We start from the raw sequence: 26908 nt of genomic DNA, 5'->3' as shown, positions 1-26908 counted from the left end.
GTAGGAGAAATAGAAATTCTTGAAGTTCTCTTTGGGTAGAGGAAAAAGGGATAAAACTTTTAAAAAATTTCTTGAATACATAGGTCATTTAGTAAGTTCTTCTCAGCTGTGGAAAACCCTCAACATGTACACAAAGCTGGCTTGGAAAAAGTTACGACTAAGTTTTCCTGTACTTTAAGTTACCGTAAGCATCAAGCATTCATGGTTGCAGAAGATTTTAAGTGAACTAAAAACCAGGTAATCATTTTCTAATTAATGGGGAGAGTGGTAGCTTAGGCAGTCAGAGCAGTTAACTAAGAGATAGTGAAAAGATTTTTGATGGAGTGACTCATTTCTTAAATGATACTACAATTATTATATTTTGATGTGAAGTGGGAAGTTAGAAACAAATAGCACATCAAGAAAATAAAGAGTAATTCATTTAATTCTTACATTGTCCTCACTGTAAAGAGCTTTGTCTCCTGAAAAAAGGAAGTCAAAATAATTTATCTAATTGTCTGTCTATCCATGTGGTCTATCTATCCATCTGGTCTGTGTATGTGGTATATCTATAAAGGCACAATCTAGAAGGGAAGGAAACAAAAGGTAAGGAATGAAATCTCTCTAAGTAGATATGCAAAAACATATGGAATGTTTAATGGTGAATGGAAATCAGGGACATTACTTCAGATAGAACCAAGAAGAATTTTGATTTTTGAAGTAGATATAATAAAATGAAAATAAAAACAATAAGTGAGGAAGTGAATGGGGAAAGGGTGGGATTTATTTTTCTTTTTTTCTTTTCTCACATGCCAGTGTAAGATGTACTGGAGATTTTGTATACTGGTGACAGCCGAGTACTAGAGAACATTTATTGGTTTTATGTTACTAAACATAACTGAAACACCAATATAAATCACCTATTCAAAACTCAGGTCTTGGGAGCTGGGATGAACTAAAACCAGAAATATGCTTTGAAATGAGGTTAGATATGGGCAGAAGTCTTTCATTTGGGGCTCTTGTTGAAAATACAGGAGAACCCAGGATACTAGTCTTGCTTATGCAGAGGAGGTGCCATTATAGCACTTTGGCTTTACGATGGCACTAGAGATAGATCAGAAGGGAAAAGATGAGAATCTGAATGTATGCGAACACAACACTTTCCGAAGCAGACTTTAGTGTTGGGCATTGCCAGAGTTGGTGAAGAAAATGGAGTACACTCATTTTTTGTCCATCACCTGTTTTCCTTATTCTTCCCACTTCCCATTAGAAATGTCGAAGTAGAAGCTGTGAGTTTTACAGCTGGCCTAATCAGGACTTTATTTCTATCACTGCTTATTGTGGGGTGACCAGACATCTACTTTGTGGCTCTCAGTTGAGTGAGAGGGGAAGCTGTGTATTCTCTGGGGTTTGGGCCTTGTACTGATATTGACCAAGCTTCTCAGTCTCTCTCTCTCTCTTTTTAAATTTTATTGGAGTACAGTTGATTTGCAATGTTGTTTTAGTTTCAGGTGTACAGCAAAGTGACTCAGCTATACATATACATATATTTTTTCTTTTTCAGATTCTTTACCCATAGAGGTTTTTACAGAATACTGAGTCGAGTTCCCTGTTACATACAATAGGTCCTTTTTGGTTATCTATTTTACATATAGTAGTGTGTGTATGTTAATCCCAAACTCCTAATTTATCCCTCCTTCCCATGTTTCCCCTTTGGTAACCATAAGTTTGTTTTTGAAATCTGTGTCTGTTTCTGTTTTGTAAATAAGTTCATTTGTATAATTTTTAAAAATTAGATTCCACATAGGAGTGATATGATATTTGTCTTTCTCTGTCTGACTTACTTCACTTAGTATGATAATCACTAGGTCCATCCAGGTTGCTGCAAATGACATTACTTTGTTCCTTTTTATAGCTGAGTAATATTCCATTGTGCATAGGTACCACATTCTTTATTCATTCCTCTGTTGATGGACATTTAGGTTGCTTCCATGTCTTGACTATTGTAAATAGTGCTGCAATGAACACTGTGGTGCATGTATCATTTCAAATTATGGTTTTCTCTGGATATATGCCCAGTAGCGGGATTGCTGGATCATATGGTAGTTCTATTTTTAGTTTTTTAGCTCAGTCTCTCATTGTACTAATCTGCTTTTTAAAAATACTGGTAACTAATAATAATAGTTACAGTTTATTGAGTTTTATGCCAAGATTGTGCAAAGTGGTTTTGCAGACATTACATACTTTATTTCAGTTGGTCCTTCTAATAATCATATAAGGTAGGTGGCATTATCTTCATTCCACAGATGAGAAACCTGAAATTTGGGGAACTTGTCTAAGACCACACTGTTTGTTAGTAAGTGGCAGTGGGGATTTCTACTCAAGCCTGTCTCCATAGCCAATGTACTTAAGCACTGTTCTACACTGCTCAACAGGAAAAGGTAGGAGTCTGTGCAAACATTTTTATGTTTATTAATTTGGAGGCTTATAAGCATTCAGGATCTGTGTTTTGACAGTTAAAGATTTGTTACAATAAGAGTTTTTTTTTATCCTTGAATTATTTCCAACACCAGATCCTCATTTTCTTAAAACATTATGATCTATATTCTCATTCTCATTTTCAGCATCATTTTTCACATACTCTTGGCATTCCTGCCTTTCTTATGATATATTCTATGCCTTGAATCCTTTCATGGTGAGGTCTTTCCTTTCTTTTTTTTTTTGGAACGCGGGCCTCTCTCACTGTTGTGGCCTCTCCCATTGTGGAGCACAGGCTCCGGATGAGCAGGCTCAGCGGCCATGGCTCACGGGCCCAGCCACTCCGTGGCATGTGGGATCTTCCCGGACCTGGGCACGAACCCGTGTCTCTGCATCAGCAGGCGGGCTCTCAACCACTGCGCCACCAGGGAAGCCCTTTCCTTTCTTAAAGAGTTTTCAAAATCCAATTTCTTACTTCCTTCAAAAATTTTTTTCTGAAAAAAAAAAGAAAAAGCAACTTCTAGTCTCAAAATATTCTAAAAACACAATTAAATTTTGCACCTGTTTCTGTAATATTTTATTAACAGTTTCATGAAGATGCAAAGATTTTAATTTTTGCTTTTTTTCAATGTTTGTACTTTTTTCCTCATTTGTAAAGGGGAGAAAGCAGAATTTCAGGGCTCTTAAAATATTCATACTGCTTTTTCTAATGCCATTTGTAAATGTATACTTGCTAAATATTTTTAAGGATCTTAGTGATGTTAATCATAAAGAGCTAGATACTCAATATTTTAGATTAAGTGTATTCTTCAAGAAGTTAAGCCAAATGATAAATTCCCAAATAAAAGATGTGTATGTATGTTTGTATAGCATAGACTTTATCCTCATGTGACTTATGGTTAGTAGTGATAAATGCTTGTATGCCTTTTGAAGAAATCTGTGAGCCTCGCATGTGCAGCCCAAGGGCAAGAACACTGAATTGGGGGATGGGAGGAGAGACGATGTTAGGCACACACTTGGCTTCCAGCGCCTTCCAGCCCTGCCCTTAGATACTGCTTTCCTTGCTGTGGTGCTCTGTGCTCTGTGGCCAAGTCCTCCTTTCCATAGCCACATGGGCTGGGCATGTCTTAGGCCCTAAATAGGAGATTTTAAAATGGTTTTTGTTTTTTTTTCCCCCACACAGTTTGCCTGATAATTCAATGAACGGAAGCATTTCTACCTTTTTAGTTTAGCATAATAAAATGTGATTACTTAAAATTTAATACTTTACCTTACCTATTATTAATGTATATTTTGTAGAATTATCCAAAAATATCTTTTTAAATTTCAGATTTCCTCAGGTTACTGGAATAGAGTTTGGATTTGATACAGATACACAGCCAGGACATCAAATTATAAAAGATACTGTAAAACGTTCAAGGACAAACTTATGGAGAAAAAAAAGTTTATCTTCTTGCTGTTAAGGAGTACATTCCAAATGTGAGATTATGTACATGCCCACACTCACACATACAATTTTCTTTTGATTTCAGACCCTTGGTGGTTTAAATAAATGTTTTCCATTGTATATTTATAATTCATGAATTAGATTTATTTTATTTTTTTATATGCAGGTATAATTTCATTGTTAATATATTTCATATTAACAGATTTTATCATATAGAATATCCGAAATTCATGCTTGTTAATACTGTTCTCTCAATGATTGGCAAACATAGCCAGAGATGGCTAAACAACTACAAAAAAAATTCCATGATGTACAGCTGAACTTTATATTTAGTGATAAACACTTTTAACACATTTAATTTTCAATATATTTGTTAATGTCATATTTAGTTATATACAATAAAACTTGGATCACTAAATCTACAGGGACTATTCAGTTCAGTTCAGTGTGTTCTTACACATGTAAGTCTAGAGCAGTGTCAGGGTGGTGACAGGAAGCTGGCTAAAAGCCCAGATTCCAGAGTTCCAATGCTGACAGCCACTTAGTAGGTTTCAGATGAGGTGCAGTAATGTCCATTCTAAACAGACCACCCAGTGATTCTACTGTACAGCTACATTTAATGATTATTGGTAGTCCATTCGTAAAGCTGCTAGGCAACAGAGCCAAGTATTGTGCAACAGGGTCAAGGGTAGATCCAGGGAGTGGGACAGGAATTTAAAGTGTATTAGTTTACACATATGGAAATGCATGTCTTTTTCTATGAAATTGCATTTCAGTACCTACTATGAATTATATTTTTTATTTTTTCATATTTCTGGATCAGAAAATTAAAATGTTTTGACATTCAGGGGAAGGATGGTTAAATTGTGCTTAAAAGTTGTCCTCAAATGTTTGACACAGAAAATGCACAAGTACTTTCCACAGTAGTCATGAGCCACTTTGAATCAATAAAAAATTATGAAGGGAAGGAAACAGTGCCTTTCAGGTCATCAAATGAATTTAGTTACTGTACTATAACCAAATCACCATCACTAACAGGTGATAGTAGTTTTATTTTATTAGAAGTTGTGTTTTAAAATAAGTTTTTGATAAATTCTAGACATTGGAAAAATTTCTTATGCTTGGGGAAATATAATAAAAGATGACTGAGCACTATTTGCCAAGGCATAAGGCTAGGCTTGAGGGAAATATAAATAATTATAAGAAAGGTATAAGCAAAAATTCAAAGATAGAAAGCACGAAGTAAGTTCTAAAGAAGTATATATTGTTCAAATTCTTCTACTTCACAATCTTTTTTTTAATGGTTACATTACTTTTATTGTCATAAACTTATTATTTAATCTTATCTTTCTTCACATTGCTTAAATTTTTTTAACATCTTCATTGAAGTATAATTGCTTTACAATGATGTTTTAGTTTCTGCTTATAACAAAGTGAATCAGCTATATGTATACATATATCCCCAACTTCACAATCTTATTTCAACACCTTTTCAGGTTTACTTTTCTCTCTTATTTCTATTCTATGTGAACCATTCTAATTAGTCAAATTGGCTTAATAAGTGTTCTGTAAAACATCTCATCTTTCCTACTTAAAAAGCATTGTACCTTGGCATATAGAGCTCATTTTATTTTGGTTTAGAAGTTTTATCCATTAAAAAAAGTCACTTAGCAATAATTCAAACAAAGATTGGACCAAATTTGGGATTATCATGTGTTTTAACCAGTCTTACTGTATGTACAGCCTTTGAAGAAGAAGATAAACCATCAGCAGTAATTGCAGTACCTGGTATAGTAGTATGACTTTGCCATATTTCTCAGGACATGAAAGAACATTTGCAACAACTTAGAACTGCAAGAAAACAAGGCTTAAGAAGTTTTCTCACCATTAGAGATAATGCATGTGAATAATTTTGATTCTGATGGTAACGCTGTATGGGTAATGTGCTTTATTCAGAGTCAAAATGAATCTGACAAATTAACTTACAATTTTAGCATTATTAAGCATAGTAACATAATTTTGATTGTTTTGTGTTGTTCTAGATTTTTAATTCTAGGGATATTGCTCTAAAAGTTCTTTTCATTTGACTCTTCTGAAGCATGTACCCTTCTGACTCTTCAGTGTGTTATGCAGAAAATAATACAAGTATGTTTGTGAACATGTTGTTTGTGATTTAAGTATATACATTACATGATGTTTCCTTTTCCTTCCATTGTTGCTTTAAAACCACTTAATTTTCACTCTCTGCTATGACTCTGACTCGATTCAGAATAAGAAAAAAATAGATAAATGTATATAACACTGATCATTACTGTTTATTGTTCTAGCAGTTTTGATGATGAAGTTGTAAGGTATAGCAATGGGATATTAAATATTATCTTTTTAGAAGTCCTGAGTTTTTCATGTTAATGAAATAGACCATGTAGACTTTGTATGATGTTTGCTTACCTGTTACAATTTCAATTGTTGTTTTTTTTTTTACTAGAAAGAAATGAGATGGAATATTGCAGAATTTGTCAATAAACTATGATAAATATTTATTCTGAAATAGTTTAAAATGAGATTGGGCCAAATTTATAATGGGTTTACAATTGGTTAGTTGATAAAATAATTATCTGCCTAAACATACCTCACCTTTGATAGTTTTAAGTTTATAATTTTTGAAAATAAAATGCACCTTCTGCCTTTTCTCAGCCACAGGATGTACATATCATAACTAGAGCAAAGAGACATTCTTTCATAGGGAGGTTATGTGTGCCTTTCCCTAATCTGTAGAAGGAAAAAGACACACTCAATTAATATCTAGAAGTAGTGAACTGTGTACAATAACATAGTTAATATAAGTGGAAAGAACTTAGGTGGTGTAATTTTCTCTTAATTTCCCTCTACTTTTAGCTGTTAGTCATAGGAAAAGTGGACGTACTGATACACACGTATATGATTATGTCTGAGTCCATAATAGGAAGCAGACAGGAGTAGAAAATTTTGCTTGTAACAGATGTAGCTTTCATTTGAATAATGAGATACCAAGTAGGTTTCTGAAATTTTTTAAATTAGAAGGAATGTATATAGATTCCTAGGTAACAAGAAATTTATTATGAAATCCTCAGGATATGTGATTGACATTTAGTGAAGTTCAGATCATGGTCAAAACTTGAATTGAGCATCATTTGTAGAGCAAATGAATATTTATTGAGCATGTACTACTTTTGTTTGTTGAATGCATGAATGAATGAAGAGACCTTATTAACTATGTGTTACTGTTGGATTTTACTGTGTGAAGATGTACTATTTTATATGAAAGTTTTAGTAAGGGAAATGCAGTCCAGGAGGTTAAAACCAAAGGGAGCTAATTCACAGAGAAAAGCTGAAATAAAAATGTCAGAAAGGATAAAGAGAAATGATAGTATGTAATTAAAAGTGGAATATTACTTGGGTATACTATAACTTACTATTTTCTTTAATAATTTATTGATATTAACTCTGAACAAATATATTACATGTTATAGACAAAATTTTACTTGGGCAGATGGCACATGTAAAATGGTTTTCCAAATTGAGTTAATAAAATAGTAATTTCACAGTTACAGTTACTTGCCTAGAAAGGTAGCACGTATAATGCTTTAAAAAGTATCTGTTATTTTAAAAGCATATTAATTTAAATAGAACTGAATAAGAATTTATAACTTTCTTTGGAAACCCTGTATAATGCAGTTATATAGTATAAAATTATGAGATTTAGAAATATTTAAGAGAACATTTTAAGGAAGCAGCTCACGCCATTTATATATTGACATGTTTATAAATCTTTAGTCTTTAAAGAAGAACGCTACTCTAGGTGAGGTCTCTTATAGTTTTCTCTTAATTATCTTGATGAGGTTGATAGTAATTTCTACTTTTTATAGCCTTGCAATTTACCACTCTACTTACTTGAAGTTTTCTGTGTTTCACTTTTTTTCCCCCAGCAACCTACTTATTCATCACTTTCTATCAGCCCTCAATTCAGCATCCAACTTCATTTTATTTTCCTAACATATGTCCATTGGGGATAGGCTTCCTATTGGGAGCAGGGGTGTGCTGGTGAAAGCATCTATTTTTGGTTATTATTTTTTAATTAGATTGTCAGTTTTGTGTTGAAGTGAAGAGAGATCTGTATTAATTAATTCATTCAGATGTATTGAAAAAGATTTAATGACCCAAAAGGTACAAGTAGGTAGAAATAGGAAGTGATATAGATGATTAAGTTTTCAAACTTTACGACATAATAGATTTAACCTAGAGAAATTTTAAGGATCCCTATTCTTATACCAACTAAATTAGAGTATTTGGGGTAGGACCTAGGTATCAGTATTTTTAAGAATTCCCCAAGTGATTCCATTATGCAGCCAAATTTGAATACCAGTGACATATATCTGTGGTTGGATTTTTAAAAATATGTGACAAATACTCTATGAGGCCCACAAAGCCTCAAATATTTACTATACAGCCCTTTGCAGAAAAAGTCTGTTGACCCATGATATAGATTACTCTGTTTCATCAGACTAGAAGCATTGGTATCACATGAAGCCTTGTTAGAAATGCAGAATTCCAGGCCCTATCCCAGACCTGCATTTTAACAAGATCTCTAGATGGTTCACGTGGACATTAAAGCATGAGAAGCATTGATACATATCATGTTGAGGATAATATTATTTATTAAGTATTAAGCTCCTTTATACTTTTCTGACAGAGGTAATCAAGACTGACTACACAATTTATACGTTTTTCAGTTTTATAATTCTTTTACCAAGGGTTATTTTTATATTGCTTAACCCCCACAGAGATTTCCTAGAGTGATAGATTAATAATTGTTCTATTAGAATCAGATTCCCCTTCCTTTGAATCCGGACTGGCCTTAGTGACGTTCTTGATCAATAGAAAGCAGCAGAAATATCATTCCAGGACTGCTGAGGCTGGTGATGAACACCCCCTCTGGGAGTCCTGAGCTACCATGGATGTCTGACCACCCTGAGACTGCTTTGTTAGGCCACATGTGGGTGCTCCATTTGACCATTTCAGCTGAGCCTAAGTTTTAAACCATCTCTCCTAGGACACTAGCCATATGAGTGGAGCTGTCTTGGACCCTCCAGACCAGTCTACTGCCTGCTGAATGTCACCAGGTGACCTCTGTTGATGCCATGTGGAACAGAAGAATCATCCAGCTGAGTGCTGTCTGAATCCCTGATGCACAAAAATGTGAGATATAATGATTGTTTTCTTAAACCATTAAATTTAGGGTAGTTTGTTATTCAGCAATAGATAACCAGACCACCTACGTAGAACATTTTAAAACTTTTATGGTACTGGAGATGAATTATTAAAAGTTATACTATAAACTTTTAATTTGAGTTTATCCTTATTTTAAGATTGATCACTTTGTATAAACCAGAGATAAAATATAGAGAGAGGGCAGTTAATTTAGCATACCATGTGTGATGGCTTTGTGGTACGTCAACTTGGCTAGACTAAACTACATTCCCCAGAATTCCCTTTCCAAGATGTTTCTGGATAAGTAGGCTACAAGAGTTATCCTTTCACAAGAGTTGGAGGAGGGAAGGAAAGCATGAACTAGTTTGTACCATATACACACCTTCTCTTAATTATTTAATAAAACAGTAATGTAGCTTCTCCCATGAAGAGATTTTTTTCAGACATAGTTAAAGTCCCTAATCAGTCATTGGGGAAATTATCCTGGGTGGGCTTGACAATCAGTTGAAAGATCTTAAAAGAGAGTTGAGACATTCCCTGGAGAAAGAAAGTCTACTTGTGGACAATAGCTTCAGCCACTGTCTTTTGGATCCCAGCCTTTTTGTGTTCTTCCATTTCTAACTGTCTGCCCTATAGACTCTGGATTTGCTTAACCAGCTCCCCAAACTGTGTAATCCATTTCAGTTCCTTGTTTTGTATATGTGTATATACTACACAAACACACGTGTTATATGTGAATAAATGTGTGTGTGTGTGCGTGTGTGTGTATGTAAGCATGGATACTTAGACATCTCTTACAGGTTTTGCTTGTAAGTTTGGACCCTGACACAGATTTTGGTACCAAAAGTGGTTCCAGAGGAAAAATCTTAAGGATGAATTCTCTGAATTGGTTCTGATTTTCTGGAAAGGTTTCTATAATCTGATAAGTTTTAAAGGCACTAACGAGCCTGTTTCCAGTGGTGAAAGGACACTGCTAGTTCACGGCATGACATGACAAAAGGGTTGCACAAATTATCACCTTTGGATACCTGCAATTGAGTACCTATAGAAGGTGAGGCTCAGGGTGCCTAAGTATGAGCTCCTCTAGAACATTTCTGTCAAAATAAGGGGTATAGTGGAGTTGGTTGGTTACTCCTAACTGCCCAGGAGAAAGTGGCCAATGAAAAAGATGAACCCAGGGATTTAAATTCCTTGCTCAAGCTCTGCATCAATGACCTGAAAGCTTCTATATCTGCCCTCAAAGAAACCGTATTCTGTAGCTGTACAGCTGTAGCTGTAGGGTTTCTGAAAACCAAAGCAAGAGTCTCCTCCTGCAAGAGGCTAAATTACAATTCAAATTGAATTCCCAATGACCTCTGTTAAAGCTGGTCCCTAATTGGGAAGGAATGGGTTCCTACAAATAGGAGGGGAATATATGGGTAGATTATGATAAAGATGGGGAATCTGAACCTCCTAAGTAAAACTGAACCATCTTTGCCAGTAGAAGCATCCCTTCCGCTTCTGCCTGAGGAAGTGTGATAATTCATTTTGTGTGTCAACTTGACTGGGCCATAGGCTTTCCAGATAGTTGATCAAACATTGCTCTAACTGTTTCTGTGAGGGTGTTTTTTTGGATGAGTTTAACATTTTAAATTGGTAGACTGAGTAAAACAGACTGCCCTCCTTAAGGTAGGTGGGCCTCATCCAGTCAGGTGACCGCCTGAATAAAAGACTGACCATTCCCCGAGTATTCTGCTGTCTGACAGCCTCCAAACTAGGGTATTACCTCTTCGTGGTTCTATAGCATCCTTCTAGCCTTCAGACTCATACTGGGATATTGGCTGTTTCTCGTTCTACAGCAGCTTCTGGAATTTGGACTTGAGCTGGGAGGAACAATGGCTCTGCAGACTTAGGATTTTCCAGTCTCCAATAGCAGATGAGCCAATTCCTTATAATAAAGCTTTAAATAGATATCCTATTGGTTCTGTTTCTCAAGAGTACTTTGCCTAATATAGGAAGATGGCCCCTCTTTACCTGAAGAAGCTGGAATGGGTCTCTACTGAGTTACTTGCCTGCAAGGCACTCCTGACCCTCCTCAGGACCTACTTCCCAACATTCCTTTTTGTTTCTAGATCTATAACTAGACAAGTTGCAGAAGTTCTCAAAAGATGAGGTACTAGTTGTGATTCATGAAGAGGTGTGATACACACCAAAAACAACTGAATGATTTTTCATTTCATATAGACAGAAATCTAGAGGGTGTGTGTAAGAATGGATATTAAGGCTGTGTGATCAAGGTGGGAGGATCATAAAGTTGAATCATGCTTTATTTATTGATACAGGCTCACTAACCAGAGGTTCTGGATTCACTGTTTCAGCTGAAGCAGTTAGGAAGGGCTATAACAAGTTGATTGGTTGGTTGGTCAATTGGCTGGACCCAAAAGGTGGCCTACATTAAATGAAGCTGAAATGCCATGTTATATTGTAGACGAAGGTATCTGAAGGCTTAAGGAGATTGCAATGTTAGAGTATATCTATCCTGTAAGACCTGCTCTCCAACTCTGGAAAGATACAACTTTCACAACAGCTGTGAAAAATAAATTTGTGGGGGAGCCCCAGCATCCTTGAAAAGTTCTCTTCTCTTTAGGTCAAAAATTACAGAGGAAACTGCTGCCACTGAACTAGGATTGCTAAATGCAGTGGAGATAATGGGATCCTGAGATGTCAGGGGCTAAATGGTGGCACTTAATTGCTAAAAACAAGGTGTGCATGGTTATCATTATAAACAATGGAGTCAAACTGGTAATCAGACTAGTCTGACTTGCAGAGACTTATGGGGTTGGCTGGTTATCAAGAGGTCCCTGGAATAGGAAAAGATGGCCAGCCTTTTAAATTCTTACTTGATCTGTATAAGCAGAGGATTTCTAGCCTACTAAACAGATGTCTGAATTGAATTAACAAAACATAGACTCAGTTCCTTCTATAAATTCTAGATTTGAGCCAGTTAACAGACTCAGACCCTCAGACACTGTTACACTGCCAAAAACATATACTGCTAATCCTTCTATGTCTTCCCCCAAAGGGACCTTTACCAGAAAAGTAATTCTGAGTAATGTACTTTAGCCTAGCCAAGTTGACATCCCACAAAGCCATCACAGTCCCTTGTCAAGTTGGAACTCATATATATCTTAAACCATCTCCTTAAACCATACTGCCTAACATGACACAGTTATCCTACATACAACTGAGGATACAAAGTCCTTGGGTGATGTTTCTCTTCTCCTTTCTAATTTAAGTACTAAGATTAATGATCACAATACATCTTGTGATATTGATGTAAAGGTAGCTATTTTTTTTTTTTTTTTTGCTGTCTGCAGGCCTCTCACTGTTGTGGCCTCTCCCATTGTGGAGCATAGGCTCCGGACGTGCAGGCTCAGCGGCCATGGCTCACGGGCCTAGCCACTCTGCGGCATGTGAGATCTTCCCAGACCGGGGCACGAACCCGTGTCCCCTGCATCGGCAGGCGGACTCTCAACCACTGCGCCACCAGGGAAGCCCAAGGTAGCTATTTTTAAGATGCTTTAGATGATAAGAGGATAAAACAGGAAGAAAAAATATTTGGTTAATACTTATACAAACATACTCATATCACAGTCCATTAATCACTATAGACATGTATCTCACAGGAAAAATGAATGACCTAGTACACTGCTTGAAATTCTGCCCATGGGGAGGATGTCCCTTCACCATCATCCTTCAGGGATGTCCAAAGGAAGGCTATAGAGTATCAGAAGTCCACTTTTGAGTGGTAGCTGCAAATCACACAGAGCTCTTTGTAAATCAGGCCTAACAGTTCTGTTCCTTGGTCAACTGGTCTTAGGTGTGAAGACATAGGTATGGGCTGAGAGAGTGAAGGTGATGTAGCAAAATAGAGTCCATAGACATTTGGGCTACTTCCTCAAGCAACTTACTTGTGCCTTCAGGGCCTCCTCAAGCCTAATCTCATAAACACCACTACCATTTGATAACGGAGTGCTGCTGTGCACACCCAACATTATGGCTTGGTGGATCAGACAGCACCAAGTTCATGATGGGTAAATCAGGTATCATGGTAACTTAGTGGGTCCTGGCCAAATGTTCAGCCTCTACTAGGCCTCATAGCAGGCAAGCTGTTTCTCAAAAGAATAGTTATCCACAGAGGATGGTGTGGCTTTGCTCTAAAATCGAAAGGGTCTCTAGGAGATGGGTCAAAAAGGGTCTTGCTGTGATTTATGTCATAGAGTGTTCTGCCTATGTTTTCCTCTAAGAGTTTTGTAGTATCTGGCCTTACATTTAGGTCTTTAATCCATTTTGAGGGTCTGTGCTGTGATTTACCTATTAAGGCTTGATAAAGGCTTCAAACAGCAATCCCATCTACCTCTGACAATTCAAGGACCATTGGATGTGTAGGATCATATGGCCCAAATGACCCAGCAGTTTGCATGGCAGAGTGGACCTGTTGAAGGGCCTTTTCTTGTTCTGGTCCCACTCAATACAGGCAGCTTTTTGAGTCATTTGGTAAATGGGTCAGAGTAGCACACCCAAACAAGGCATATGTTACCTCCGAAATTCAAAGAGGAACTGTGAACATCATTCTTCTCTTTTAGTGGTAGGAGGGTCAGATACAACACCTTATCTACCTTGGAAGGGATATCTTGACATGGTACAGACCAATGGATTCCTAGAAATTTCACTGAGAAGGGATACCTCTGAATTTTTGTGAGAGAAGTCCCAAATTAGGAATTGGACTTCTTAAGAAAGTGTTGTGGAAAGGATATAGCTTCAAGAACTAGGCGTATCCGGTTTTGACTCCTGGCTGTATCACTTGGTAGCTGTGTGACTTGAGAATGCTCCTCTAGACTACGATTTCTTTTCTTTTCCTTTTCCTTTCCCTTACCTTCCTTTCCTTCCTTTTCTTTCTTTTCTTTTTTTAGGTAATAAATGGGTTTATTTGGAGAGAAACACTCTCCACAGAGTGTGGGCCATCTCAGAAGGCAAGAGGCCTTGGGAGAAACATACTCTACAGACAGAGGGTGGGTTATCTCAGAAGGTGAGAGAGCCCAGACTACGATTTCTTTTTTAAAGGGTATTCTATTTATTTAATGGTATTATATTTATTTGTATTTAGTTTGTAGATACAGATCTATAAACTGATATGTATTACTGACCTAATATATTTTGGGAATCATCTTTGTTTCTTTGAGAAATCATATTTAATAATACTATTTACTTCATGTATAATTATAATCAATTTTTAAGTAATTTAGGAATGAATGAAGGCATATTTGCTAGAGCTTATAAGCCAGGAGTTGCTTGGGAAATAACTGCAATTTATTTTACAGTTCTTAAAATATGGCTCCCCCATATGTTTTGTTCATTTTTCCTGACATGTATTTTAAGAAGGCAATATTTTCCCTTAAACCATATCATCTTTACTTTGAGTAATAAATTAGTGATTATAAATATCCATTTTTATTTCTGTAAGGTAATACTGAGCTTTGCCGACAATGCTGCTTCACCAAGATAACAGTTATGTCATTAGACTGCAAGCATAATATACATATTTTTTATTATAATGAGCAAAAATTGATCTCTGTGTTTCTAAAATGTATTTATTCTCTTCTTTCTGCATTTGATGATGTCTAATGTACACTATTTTCTTTCACAGATATAATTTTAAACACAATAAGGGCAATGTTAGAATAAAAAGCTGTATCATTCTTCCATATTTATTAGAACATCACATTCTATCAATTAAATGTTTTGTTCAAATATAGTCAGTAATTATGACAAATTTGGACCTTTCATAGACTGAACTGTTCAAGCCTGACCAATCTCAATTTGTTTGGATGGTGGTAGTATTTTTAGTGCCATGAGAGGTTTACCTACCTTATGTTAAAATACACTTATCGCATTATCAGATATCTGACCTCACAGCACAGGAATGCTGAATTAGTAGTTCATAATAAAGACACAGACGTAGAGAATGGACTTGAGGACACGGGAATAGGGAAGGGTAAGCTGGGACGAAGTGAGAGAGTGGCACGGACCTATGTACACTACCAAATGTAAAATAGATAGCTAATGGGAAGCAGCCCCATAGCACAGAGATCAGTTCAGTGATTTGTGACCACCTAGAGGGGTGGGATAGGGAGGGTGGGAGGGAGATGCAAGAGGGAGGAGATATGGGGATATATGTATACATATAGCTGATTGATTCACTTTTGTTATACAGCAGCAACTAACACAATTGTAAAGCAATTATACTCCAAAAACGATGTTAAAAAAAAAAACCCAAAAAACAAAACAAAAAACCTTTTGTTCTACGTTACACAAAGACCACCTAAGTGACTGAAATAAATAAGCTTACTTCTCTGTGCTTTAGTTTTCTCACTTTTAACATTGAATACCTACCCAAATTCTTTCTTGTACTGGGATCATTCAGATCTCCTTTTTTAAAAAAAAAAATTAAGGGAAAACTAATTCCAGGGATTACTGTAATAATAAATAAAAATAAATAGCAGGTTTTCTTTCTATAAACCCATAAGCCTATTTCTAACAATTCCTTATTCCAGACATTAAATTAGTTAATAACAATGAAAAAATTTAAAAGCCACTCTTTATTGCACATTTACAATATATTTGACAATGTCCAAGTTAAAAGAATCACTAAATTAACTACATTTTGGACATGCATTGTTCTTTTAGGCTACTGAGTGTCTGTCAGTCAGTAAATTTTTAATTTCCTCAGGTGAATAATCCTGCAATTGGAAAAGTGTTAATATATTTTTCTAAGTCTCTACTGGTGGGAATTAATCTCAGCTTTTTTTTTGTTTGTTTTGTTTTTTTGTGTGTGTTTAATATTCTGTTCTTGTAATAGTTTAAAATGTTGCACTAATGCTATTATTAGGTCTCTAAGAAAAAGGATAGTCAGCTATTTTGGTAACAGAAAGGGATATAAGGACATATGTAGAGATAATTGGAAACCAAAACTGAATATATCCTGCTAGATTAGTTCCCAGAGGATATGGTTTATCTCTAATGTATATAACTTGCCTGAGGATAAGTGATGATTGACTAAATATATTATCATTAATGATAATATCTACTCAGATTATCATTTAATTTTACATATTTACTATTTTTAAGTGGTGGGAAAACCTCAGTCTTTAAAATCAAGATAAATGTAAAAGTGACATTGTAAAATTAGAGCCACAAGTCCCAAAACAAGAACTATGAAATTAACAGTGCGTTGTTGCTAAGTGCTAGATAGATTAGCTCTTGAATAAAGTTGAGTTTGTTACATGAAAAACATTCATAAATAAGTCCATTCTCAGATTTTCTATAAACACCAACAATTTATATAATGCAACATTATAAAAACTTCAAAGCACATTTAAAAAAATGTTTAAGTAATTGTTACCTACATCATTTGTAATTGTTCAACCATAGTAAGGTATGAAAATTCCTAAAATGGAAAGAAAAAATAGCAAAGAAAGCAGAAAACAATGAATCCAATGACCCAGTTCACTGAATAAATATAGATGATCACCATATCCATGTCAAACCACCATCCACGGCTATCATCCTCAAAGTGCAGATAATCCATCCTATGTGCACCATGTGGAAACTGCCTTCTTGTAACTGGAGCTGCACGTCTGTGGAAACCTAGAAGATATATGAACATATTATTTAGAGCTCATTAAATTCAGTTTAAGTGCTCAGAAAGGAAGCTGCATTATGAACAGAAGTATCACGACCAGAGCATATCTTGATTTCATTGAGTGGTATATTGTATTCCTGACAGTTTGGTTTTTTTTAATGATAAGCAACTATCAGAAGTCTTTTTTTTTTTTTTTCAGTTAAGGGTTTTAATGGGGGAATAGTAAAATTAGCAAAGAGCATGGAATATGGAGTCAGGAAACTATCCTTTTTTAAAAAATTGAAGTATAGGGCTTCCCTGGTGGCGAGAATCCGCCTGGTTGAGAATCCGCCTGCCGATGCAGGAGACACGGGTTCGTGCCCTGGTCCGGGAAGATCCCACATGCCGCCGAGCGGGCCCGTGAGCCATGGCCGCTGAGCCTGCGCGTCCGCAGCCTGTGCTCCGCAATGGGAGAGGCCACAACAGTGAGAGGCCCGCATAAATTGAAGTATAGTTGATTTACAATATTAGTTTCAAGTATATAACATAACAATATTTTAATAGATTATACTCCATTTAAAGTTATAAAATAATGGCTATATTTCCTGTGCTATACAATATATCCTTGTAGCTTATTTTAATACATAGTAGTTTGTACCTCTTAATCCCCTACCTCTTCTTACCCCTCCTCCCTTGCCTCTCCCCACGGGGAACCTCTAGTTTGTTCTCTATATCTGTGAGTTTGTTTCTGTTATGATATACTCATTCACTTTATTTTTTAGATTCCACATATAAATGATAATATACAGTATTTGTATTTCTCTGTCTGACTCATTTCACTAAGCATAATATCCTCCAGGTCCATCCATGTTGTTGCAAGTGGCAAAATTTCATGCTTTTATTTATGGCTGAGTTAATATTGCATTGTGTGTTTGTGTGTGTGTGTATGTATCATATCTTTATCCATTCATTTGTTGATGGATGCTTACCTTGATTCCATATCCTGGCTATTGTAAACAATGTTGCTATGAACATTGGGGTGCATATATCTTTTTGAATTACTGTTTTTGTTTTCTCCAGATATATACTCAGGAATGGAATTGCTGGACCATATGGTAGGTCTATTTTTAGTTTTTTGAGGAACCTTCATACTGTTTTCCATTGTGGCTGCACCAATTTACGTTGCTACCAACAATGTACTAGGGTACCCTTTTCTCCAAATTTGTTATTTGTGGTGTTTTTGATGGTAGCCATTCTACAGGTGTAAGGTGATACTCATTTGCATTTCTCTGATGATTAGTGATGTTGGGCATCTTTTCCTGTTCCTGTTGGTCACCTATAGGTATTCTTTGGAAAAATGTCTGTTCAGGTCGTTTGCCCATTTTTTAATTGGGTTCTTTTTTTGATATTGAGTTGTATACGTTCTTTATGTATTTTGGATATGAACTCCTTATTGGTCATATAATTTGCAAATATTTTAGGAGACTATTTTTGATCTGTCATTTACTTGGGGCAAGGTAATTTATCTCCTTGGGTCTCAGATTTCTCATCTATATCATCTGATGACTTAATTCAAAAATTTGTGAGGTTCATTTTTTGATATTGAGCCACATGAGCTGTTGGTAAGTTTTGGAGATTAATCCCTTGTCAGTTGCATGATTTGCAAATATTTTCTCTCATTCTGTGGGTTGTCTTTTCATTTTGTTTATGGTTTCCTTTGATGGGCAAAAGCTTTTGAGTTTAATTAGGTCCCATTTGTTTATTTTTGTTGATTTCCATTACTCTAGGAGATGGATAGAAAAAGACATTGCTGAGATTTATGTCAGAGTGTTCTGCCTATGTTCTCCTCTAAGAGTTTCATAGTATCTGGTCTTACATTTAGGTCTTAAACTCAAAATGGATTAATTTTGTGTATGGTGTTAAAGAATGTTCTAATTTTTTTTTTACATGTAGCTGTCCAGTTTGCCCAGCACCATTTATTGAAGAGACTGTCTTCTCCATTGTATGGTCTTGCCTCCTTTGTCATAGATTAATTGACCATAGGTGTGTGGGTTTAATTTTGGGATTTCTATCCTGTTCCATTGATCTATATTTCCATTTTTGTGTCAGTACCATACTGTTTTTTTTTTGTTTTAAAAATTTATTTATTTTTTATTTTTATTATTTTTGGCTGCATTGGGTCTTTGTTGCTGTGCATGGGCTTTCTCTGGTTGCAGCGAGTGGGGGCTCCTCTTCATTGCGGTGTGCAGGCTTCTCATTGTAGTGCCTTCTTTTGTTGCGGAGCATGGGCTCTAGGCATGCAGGCTTCAGTAGTTGTGGCACACGGGCTCCGTAGTTGTGGCATGCGAGCTGTAGAGCACAGGCTCAGTAGTTGTGGCGCATGGGCTTAGTTGCTCTGTGGCATATAGGATCTTCCCGGGCCAGGGCTCGAACCCATGTCCCCTGCATTGGCAGGTGGATTCTTAACCACTGCACCACCAGGGAAGCCCCTACCATACTGTTTTGCTGACCGTAACTTTGTAGTGTAGTCTGAAGTCAGAGAGCCTGATTCCTCCAACTCCATTTTTCTTTCTCAAGATTGCTTTGGCTATTCAAGGTCTTTTGTGTTTCCATACAAATTTTAAGAACAACCTAATCAAAAAATGGGCAGAAGACCTAAATAGACATTTCTCCAAAGAAGACGTACAGATGGCCAAGAGGTGCATGATCAAGAGGTACAAGATGTTCAACATCGCTAATTAGTAGAAAATTCAAGTCAAAACTACAGTGAGATATCACCTCATACCAGTCAGAATGGCCATCATCAAAAAGTCTACAAACAATAAATGTTGGAGAGGGTGTGGAGAAAAGGGAACCCTATACACTGTTGGTGGGAATGAATTGGTAGAGACCCTGTGGAGAACAGTATGGAGGTCCTTTAAGAAACTAAAAATAGAGCTACCATATGATCCTGCAATCCCACTCCTGGGCATATATCTGGAGAAAAACATGGTTCAAAAGGATACATTCACCCCAATGTTCATTGCAGCACTAATTAGCATAGCCAAGGCATGGAATAAACCTAAATGTCCATTTACAGATGACTGGATAAAGAACATGTGGTACATATATACAATGGAATATTACTCAGCCATTAAAGAAAATGAAATATTGCCATTTGCAGCAACATGGGCTGACTTGGAGATTATCATACTAAGTGAAGTAAGTCAGACAGAGAAAGACAAATATCATATGATATTGTTTACATGCTGAATCTAAAAAAAAAATGATACAAATGAAGTTATTTACAAAACAGAAACAAAGTCACAGACTTAGAGAAGGAACTTATGGTTACCATGGGGGAAAGTAGGGGGGAGGGATACATTGGGAGTTTTGGATTGACATGTACACACTGCTATATTTAAAATAGATAACCAACAAGGACCTGCTGTATAGCACAGGCAACTCTGCTCAATATCTGTAATAACCTAAATGGGAAAAGAATTAGAAAAATAATACATACATGTATATGTATAACTGAATCACTTTACTGTACACCTGAAAGTAACACAACATTGTTAATCAACTCTACTCCAATATAAAATTAAAATTAAAAAATAGCAAATGAAAACAAATTGTGAGGTTCAAATGTAAATTATTTTCCCATGAGAGCATTTTCTAAATTTAAACTTCAGGTTTTATTTTTACAACTACTCTCACAATTTGTTTGTTACTTCTGATCACCAACTTAACCTTCTATCTTATACCTTGAGAATTTCACTAAGTCATTTGTGTAAAATTCTATAGGAAAAATGTCTTTCATTATGTTTTAGCATTGAATAAACTGGACAAAATGATACTCCTCTGAAGAAATTGAGCTTTAATTCTTATAAGTTTCCAAGCATGGACCTACTTAAGGAGATTATATAAAAAGTAAATATTGAAAGTAAGCAATAGTCCATTTATGACTAAATGAATATGAAATTTCTGAGAAATATTACATCTCATTGTGAAATGCTGTTCTTTTTATTTTGTGATACTTATATGCTAATTATTTACAGTTTGAGTATACTCAATGGCAACCTGTTTTTGTTGGCTGACCAACACTGAATCTTGTTTTTAGAGACCTTCAAAATTATATATTTTTTAAGATGAATAATGTGATTATTAACCTTTGCTTTGTACTTATCTACTGCCTACTAATGTATTTCTGTGCTTATTAGTGTTGCTGAGTGGGAACAATACAATAAACTGAGCAGAAAGATAAATGCTACTACTTGCTAGTAACTCTGGTGGTAAAGGTTCCGTGAGGCTCAAGCTTGAAGCAGATTCTGGTTCATTTATTTTAATAACTTGTTATGTAACAATAACAAAAGTAATGTTAAATATTATGCTCTAGATCAGGCTGCTTATTTTGACAGAAAGGCTGCATTCACCTGAGTATTAGTATGGTTACTTAAAGTCAAATTTCTTTGATCAAGAATAATCCTAAATTATTGTTTACATATGTTTTATTTTCTATTTTAAAATAGAAAATGTGTATCTTTAAGGTGTAAAGCAGGATGATTTGATATATAATATATAGTGAAGTGATTACTATAGTCAAACTAATATATCCATTTCCTCACATAATTATCTTTTTTGTTGCTGTGAGAGTACCTGCTGTCTACTTTATTAGCAAATGTCCAGTGTCTTTTATCAGATTTATGGTTCGTATATATTTTCTCAAAATCCATAGGTTGCCTTTTGATTTTATTTGTTTCCTTTGCCATGCCAAAGCTTTTTAGTTTGATGTAGTCCACTTGTTTATTTTTGCTTTTATTGCCTGAGCTTTTGTGATCATATCCAAAACAAAACAAAACAAAACACCCAAATTGCCAAGGCCATTGTCAAGGAGCTTATCCTGTATGTTTTCTTGTAAAGTTTTATGGTTTCAAATCTTACATTTAACTCTTTATTCTATTTTGAGATTTTCATGTATGGTGTAACACAGAGGTCCAGTTTCACTCTTTTGCATATGGCAATCCGGTTTTCCCAATACCATTTATTGACAAGAGTATCCTTTCCCCATTGTGTATTCCTGGCACCCTTATTGAAAAGTAGTTGATTGTGTATCTGTGGGTTTATTTCTGTGCTTTCCATGGTGTTCCACTGGTTTATAAGTCTGTTTTTATGCCCATACCACACCAATCTGATTACTATAGCTTTGCAATATAATTTGAAATCAGGACGTGATACCTCCCACTCTGTTCTTTCTCAAGGTTGCTCTATTTGGAATCTTTTGTGGTTCCTTACCAATTTTAGAATTGTTTTTTCTGTTTCTATGAAAACTGCTGTTGGTATTTTGATAGGAATTGTGTTGAATCTTTATTTTGCTTTGAGTAGTACAGACATCTTAACAATATTCTTTTCTAAATTTTATTTTTTTATTGAACTATAGTTGCCATACAGTTATATAATTATAAAAGTTACAGGTGTACGATATAGTGATTTACAATTTTTAAAGGTTATACTCCATTTATAGTTATTAAAAGATATTGGCCGGGCTTCCCTGGTGGCGCAGTGGTTGAGAATCCGCCTGCCGATGCAGGGGACACGGGTTCGTGCCCCGGTCTGGGAAGATCCCACATGCCGCGGAGCGGCTGGGCCCGTGAGCCATGGCCGCTGAGCCTGCGCGTCCGGAGCCTGTGCTCCACAACGGGAGAGGCCACAACAGTGAGGCCCGCATACCACAAAAAAAAAAAAAAAAAAAAAAAAAAAAAGATATTGGCCATATTCTCCATGTTGTACAATATATCCTTGTACCTTAGTTTATACCTAATAGTTTGTACCTCCTACTTCCCTACCTCTACATTAATTCTTTTAATCAATGAACATGGAATAGCTTTTCATTTAGTTGTATCATCTTCAATTTCTTTCATTGATATTTTATAGTTTTCAGTGTTTATTTGTAAATTACATTTACTTATGTAGATTAAAAACATGAAATTAAGGATGAGATAAATGTTAAGTGATATTTTAGAATAAATTTGATAGACATATTTCAATAGGTTTTTAATAATTTCTAATGTTTTTGGCTGACTTTCTATCACATTTTATTTTTTAAAATAATTTTTATAGCTTACAAAAAGCTTATACTAGATGATGTGTCAGCTCTTCTATTTTTTTGTTTGCCTTATCAGTATTATCATCAATCTGATTTCTTTATAGGATTCTGTTTAAGTTTCTTGTGACACCTTGTGCTGGTAGTTTAGCTAAAACTAGATAATAACTAAAATCCATTTAACTGGTCATATTAAACTTCAAGATATTGCAACACCTGCAAAACTAACATACTAATGAAGTCAGCTATTGATATTGTCAAACTTACAGTTTTCCTCGGCTAACATTATATACCATCATAACATGTAAGTAAGGATGCCAGTGTCAGTGCTCACTAAGTATTAGTAAAGTTTAACTTTTCTTCTCTTTCAATAATCATAACAGAAATTTTAATGTTATTTTCCCACATTCCAAGGGATTGTCTTGCACCAGCCTGTAGGCGTTCTATTCTGGAGAGCATATTTAGGGAATTTCAATCCTAACAGCTATTTACGACTATCCAACTACTGTTCTCTAAACTGTACTCAGTATCTTAAAAGGAAAGGGTACTTTCTCTTTGTGTAGGAGAGAGGGGAAGTGAAAAGAGTTTTTCTCACATTCAAAAATTATTCTAATGCATAAACACAAATGTTCCCAAAGTAGTTTATATACCTTTTCAAAAACCTTTCACAAGTATAGGCTGGAAAACAGGTAACATTGTTACTGGAAATTATTACCATTACTACTATATTTTAAAATACGTGATTTTTTCTGTCCAAAAGGAATATTTAGAGGCCTTAGATTATTCAGATTCAAAACTTTCAGTTGTTTGGGTCAAAGAATAACTGTATTAATGGCATAGTTGTAGAAAACAGTAGAACTGAGAGTAGACAAGGCACAAAAGATGTAGAATTATGAGTATGGTGATCATACATGCTGGTTTCCCCAGGACAGTCTCAGTTACTCTTATGTCGTGGTATAATTACTAATAGTGCCCCTTTCATTCTAGAAGTGTCCTCATTAATGGTAATTTCCTTTATTGGTGGAATGAGGGAAAAAGAAGGCAGTGCAGGAAGACACTGAACTACAAAATTTCTAGCTCTGAACATCAGAAGGTGATGCTGACCCAGACAGCTTATGCAATGGTGTTTTTATAGGTAAGGTGGATAATGATCATTACTTGGTTAATTTCTTAAAAAAAGTTTTTTTAAGTGGGGAAGGAGTGAGTAGGTGTTTGTAATAATTTTGGAATTTCCAAAGCTGTAAATTGAATGAGGATTGGAATTTCTACATCAAAATCAGACTAAAAGAAAATGACCTCACTGATAGTTACTTAGTAAATATTATATTGATTATGAAATTAGAAAAATTGCCAGAATACTAATCAGAGATTAACTGCCGATTCCACTGTAAAATGATGGCAATGAAAGTACCTAATTCATTGGGCTAATATAAGGATTAGATGAATTAATATAGATAAAGCACATTCCTGGCCAATAGTAAAGTTTCAATAAATGTTAGATTCTTATATTTTTATTACTATTGTTACTGCTACTTTGAATATGAGGAAGAAGCTGCTTTTCTTGTCAGTTCTTGTTCTTCATATTATGTCTACCTTTTCTGAATAAATCAATATGCTTACCATTGTTTGTTCAAACAAATGCTGAGAAACTGCTTCCTTCAAGTATGAGTTGATTTCTCTAAAGCAGTTAACTTTAAATAGACTGTCAGAACATCAGATACTGAAAATATGGAATTGAGTATATGTGTTCTCTCTTAGAGGCTGAGGATTTAAAGATATTTAAGACATGGTTCCTGTCTTAAGAAACTCATAGTCTAGAACAGTTTCTCAATCTTTTTTTTTTTCATTATCACTCCTGTAAGGAGAAAAAAAACTGTTAAATTAAAATTTATCTCAAATTAAATATTCTAAACAGTAAATCAAATTAAACCAAATTTCTCCTTAATGAGAAATTAAAAATAAGGAATAAAATTTGTTCAGGTAGGGTTGAGCTCTTGAGGGTCTCAAACGACTGTAATATCTAAGATTTTTCTGGTGCCCCAAGAACCAGGTTTTGCCCCCCTTTAAAGTGCATGGCCTAGGAGACAGTACACTTAAAACCATTATAATAACAGTCAATGTATATATTTTAATATATACAACCACTTCATTCCAAAAAAGGGTTTGGATTGGAGTTAATGGAGTGAGAAGCTTCTGTACCAGGAATTCACTTTTTCACAGACTTAAGCACAACTTATTATTAGTGATAACCTGATAATAATAAGTTTGTTATCAACACATGGTTTAAAGAATAGCCAATATTACTAGTATATTTTAATTATGCTATTTTAAAGTAAAGGACACAATAAAGACACATACTCTTTTTTTGCCATAAACTATTAGGAAAAAAGGTGTAGTGCAGTGAAAATCATACTCATCAAGGAATCAGAAGATTTGGATTCTTGTGCCAATATTAAACATACTCATTATTTGGTCAAGTCAAAATAGTTTCTCTGTATCAAGATGTTCATATGGTTTTCTTTAATCTGTTAATGTGATGAATTCAAATAGTAGAGTTTTTAAAATGTTGAATAATTTTTGAAAAATCCGTTAAAATGATGAATTAAAGTGATAGATTTTCCAATGTTTTATCATTCCTTCATACCCAGGATAAATTCCATATGTTCATGATAATCGTTTTTACACATTGATGAATTCAACTTTATATATTTTATGTGGCATTTTTATGCCTATGTTTGTAAGGAAGATTGGTCTATAATTTTCTGTTTTATGCGATTTTTGCCTGGTTTGTATATCATGATTTTATTGTCTTCATAAAACATGTTGGCAGTTAGGTGACAAGTCTCCAATGGATCTCCGTGTGTCTGCATATCTTGCAAGCAAGAGGCACTGACTGCCTTTGTTCTGACATTGGCAATCTTGTGCTCTCTTTTTATTCTCTGAAATGGTTTGCATAAAATAGAATTCTTGATGGCTTGACTAAATCTAACCTATAAAACCACTTGGGCCTGTAGTCTTTTCAGGTGTGGGTGTAGATTTTTAAACACCAATCAATTTCTTTAATAGTTGTTGGTATATTAATGTTTTCTAGTTATTCCTGGATCCTTTTTGGTAATTTTTATATAGCATTATCTGTTCTATTCCAGTTTTTAAACAAATTGGACTAAAATTTTCATGGCTATGGTACATTTAGGGCTTTACACAAATATTCTGGTCTCCCGAGTACCTGGTTTGTTTGCACTTCCCTGCCCCTTAGGCATGGCCACCAGACTTGACAAATGAAAATGACTGTCCAAAGAAAATGCTGTGTGTTGCTTCTGGGTAGAGCATTTATCAGTTTGAGATGCTGCAGCTGTCTCTTTTCCTCCTCCACAACGAGCAGTGTACCAGATAGAGGCTGCTCTGTCATCCTCAGTCCTACTAAAGCTTAGGATGATGTGGAGCAGAACACCTAGAAGTTAAGGGAAAAACTAATTCTGACTGAAAATAATGAAGTGACTTTTAAAACTATTAAAGGATGATAATCACAAAAGTTGAAACTGACTTGTTTCCCCACATGAAAAAAAAAAAAAGATAAAGCTCTTGGAGAAATTCATCGTGTGAAATCAAAGAGTGAGAAAGAACTGTGAAGAAAATCTCCAAGTCACTATCATATTTAGGAAGAATATAAAGAAGAACCAGCATTCCAGAATCTCATACAGGTACTTCTGCCTCTTCATAAATTCTATTTTGTAAAAACAATTTTACCTCATAAGGATTTCTCTCATATTCTAGAAAACAAGGCATGACCTTTTCTCCTCAGAATATGGTTCAAATTTATATTCACCATAAAAGACCATAAAGTAGGCTCTATATTTTGAAGATTCTTTCAGAGACAGAAAGACTGTCAACAATTATCTCATTCATTTTTGTAATTTTAGCAACTTGAACAGTGCTTATAGTGGGTACTAAGTGTGTTTATTGAATGGACGGATGAATGTATGTATATAAGGATAGACTTCAGAGAGTAGAATGA

General features: G+C 35.2%; 1 protein-coding gene across 7 annotated transcripts in view; it reads right to left on the bottom strand.

Annotated features, from left to right (window-relative positions):
- Window positions 1–26908, bottom strand: part of RNF180 (ring finger protein 180) — a 299183-nt gene that overhangs the window by 2021 nt on the left and 270254 nt on the right. For 6 of the 7 annotated variants that reach the window (XM_059062298.2, XM_067031024.1, XM_067031026.1 and 3 more), the window contains one exon: window positions 15775–16837. In XM_059062298.2, the coding sequence (XP_058918281.1) occupies window positions 16638–16837 (200 nt within the window). In that variant the 3' untranslated portion in view covers window positions 15775–16637. Of the gene's footprint in view, window positions 1–15774; window positions 16838–26908 lie in introns of those variants that run through there. The other variant, XM_067031022.1, reaches the window with a different exon arrangement.

Source organism: Kogia breviceps, chromosome 4 (assembly GCF_026419965.1).
Source record: "Kogia breviceps isolate mKogBre1 chromosome 4, mKogBre1 haplotype 1, whole genome shotgun sequence".
In the NCBI taxonomy this organism is placed as follows: domain Eukaryota; kingdom Metazoa; phylum Chordata; class Mammalia; order Artiodactyla; family Physeteridae; genus Kogia; species Kogia breviceps.
The sequence above is the reverse complement of the archived record's forward strand: the minus strand, read 5'-3'. Positions and strand labels throughout refer to the sequence as shown.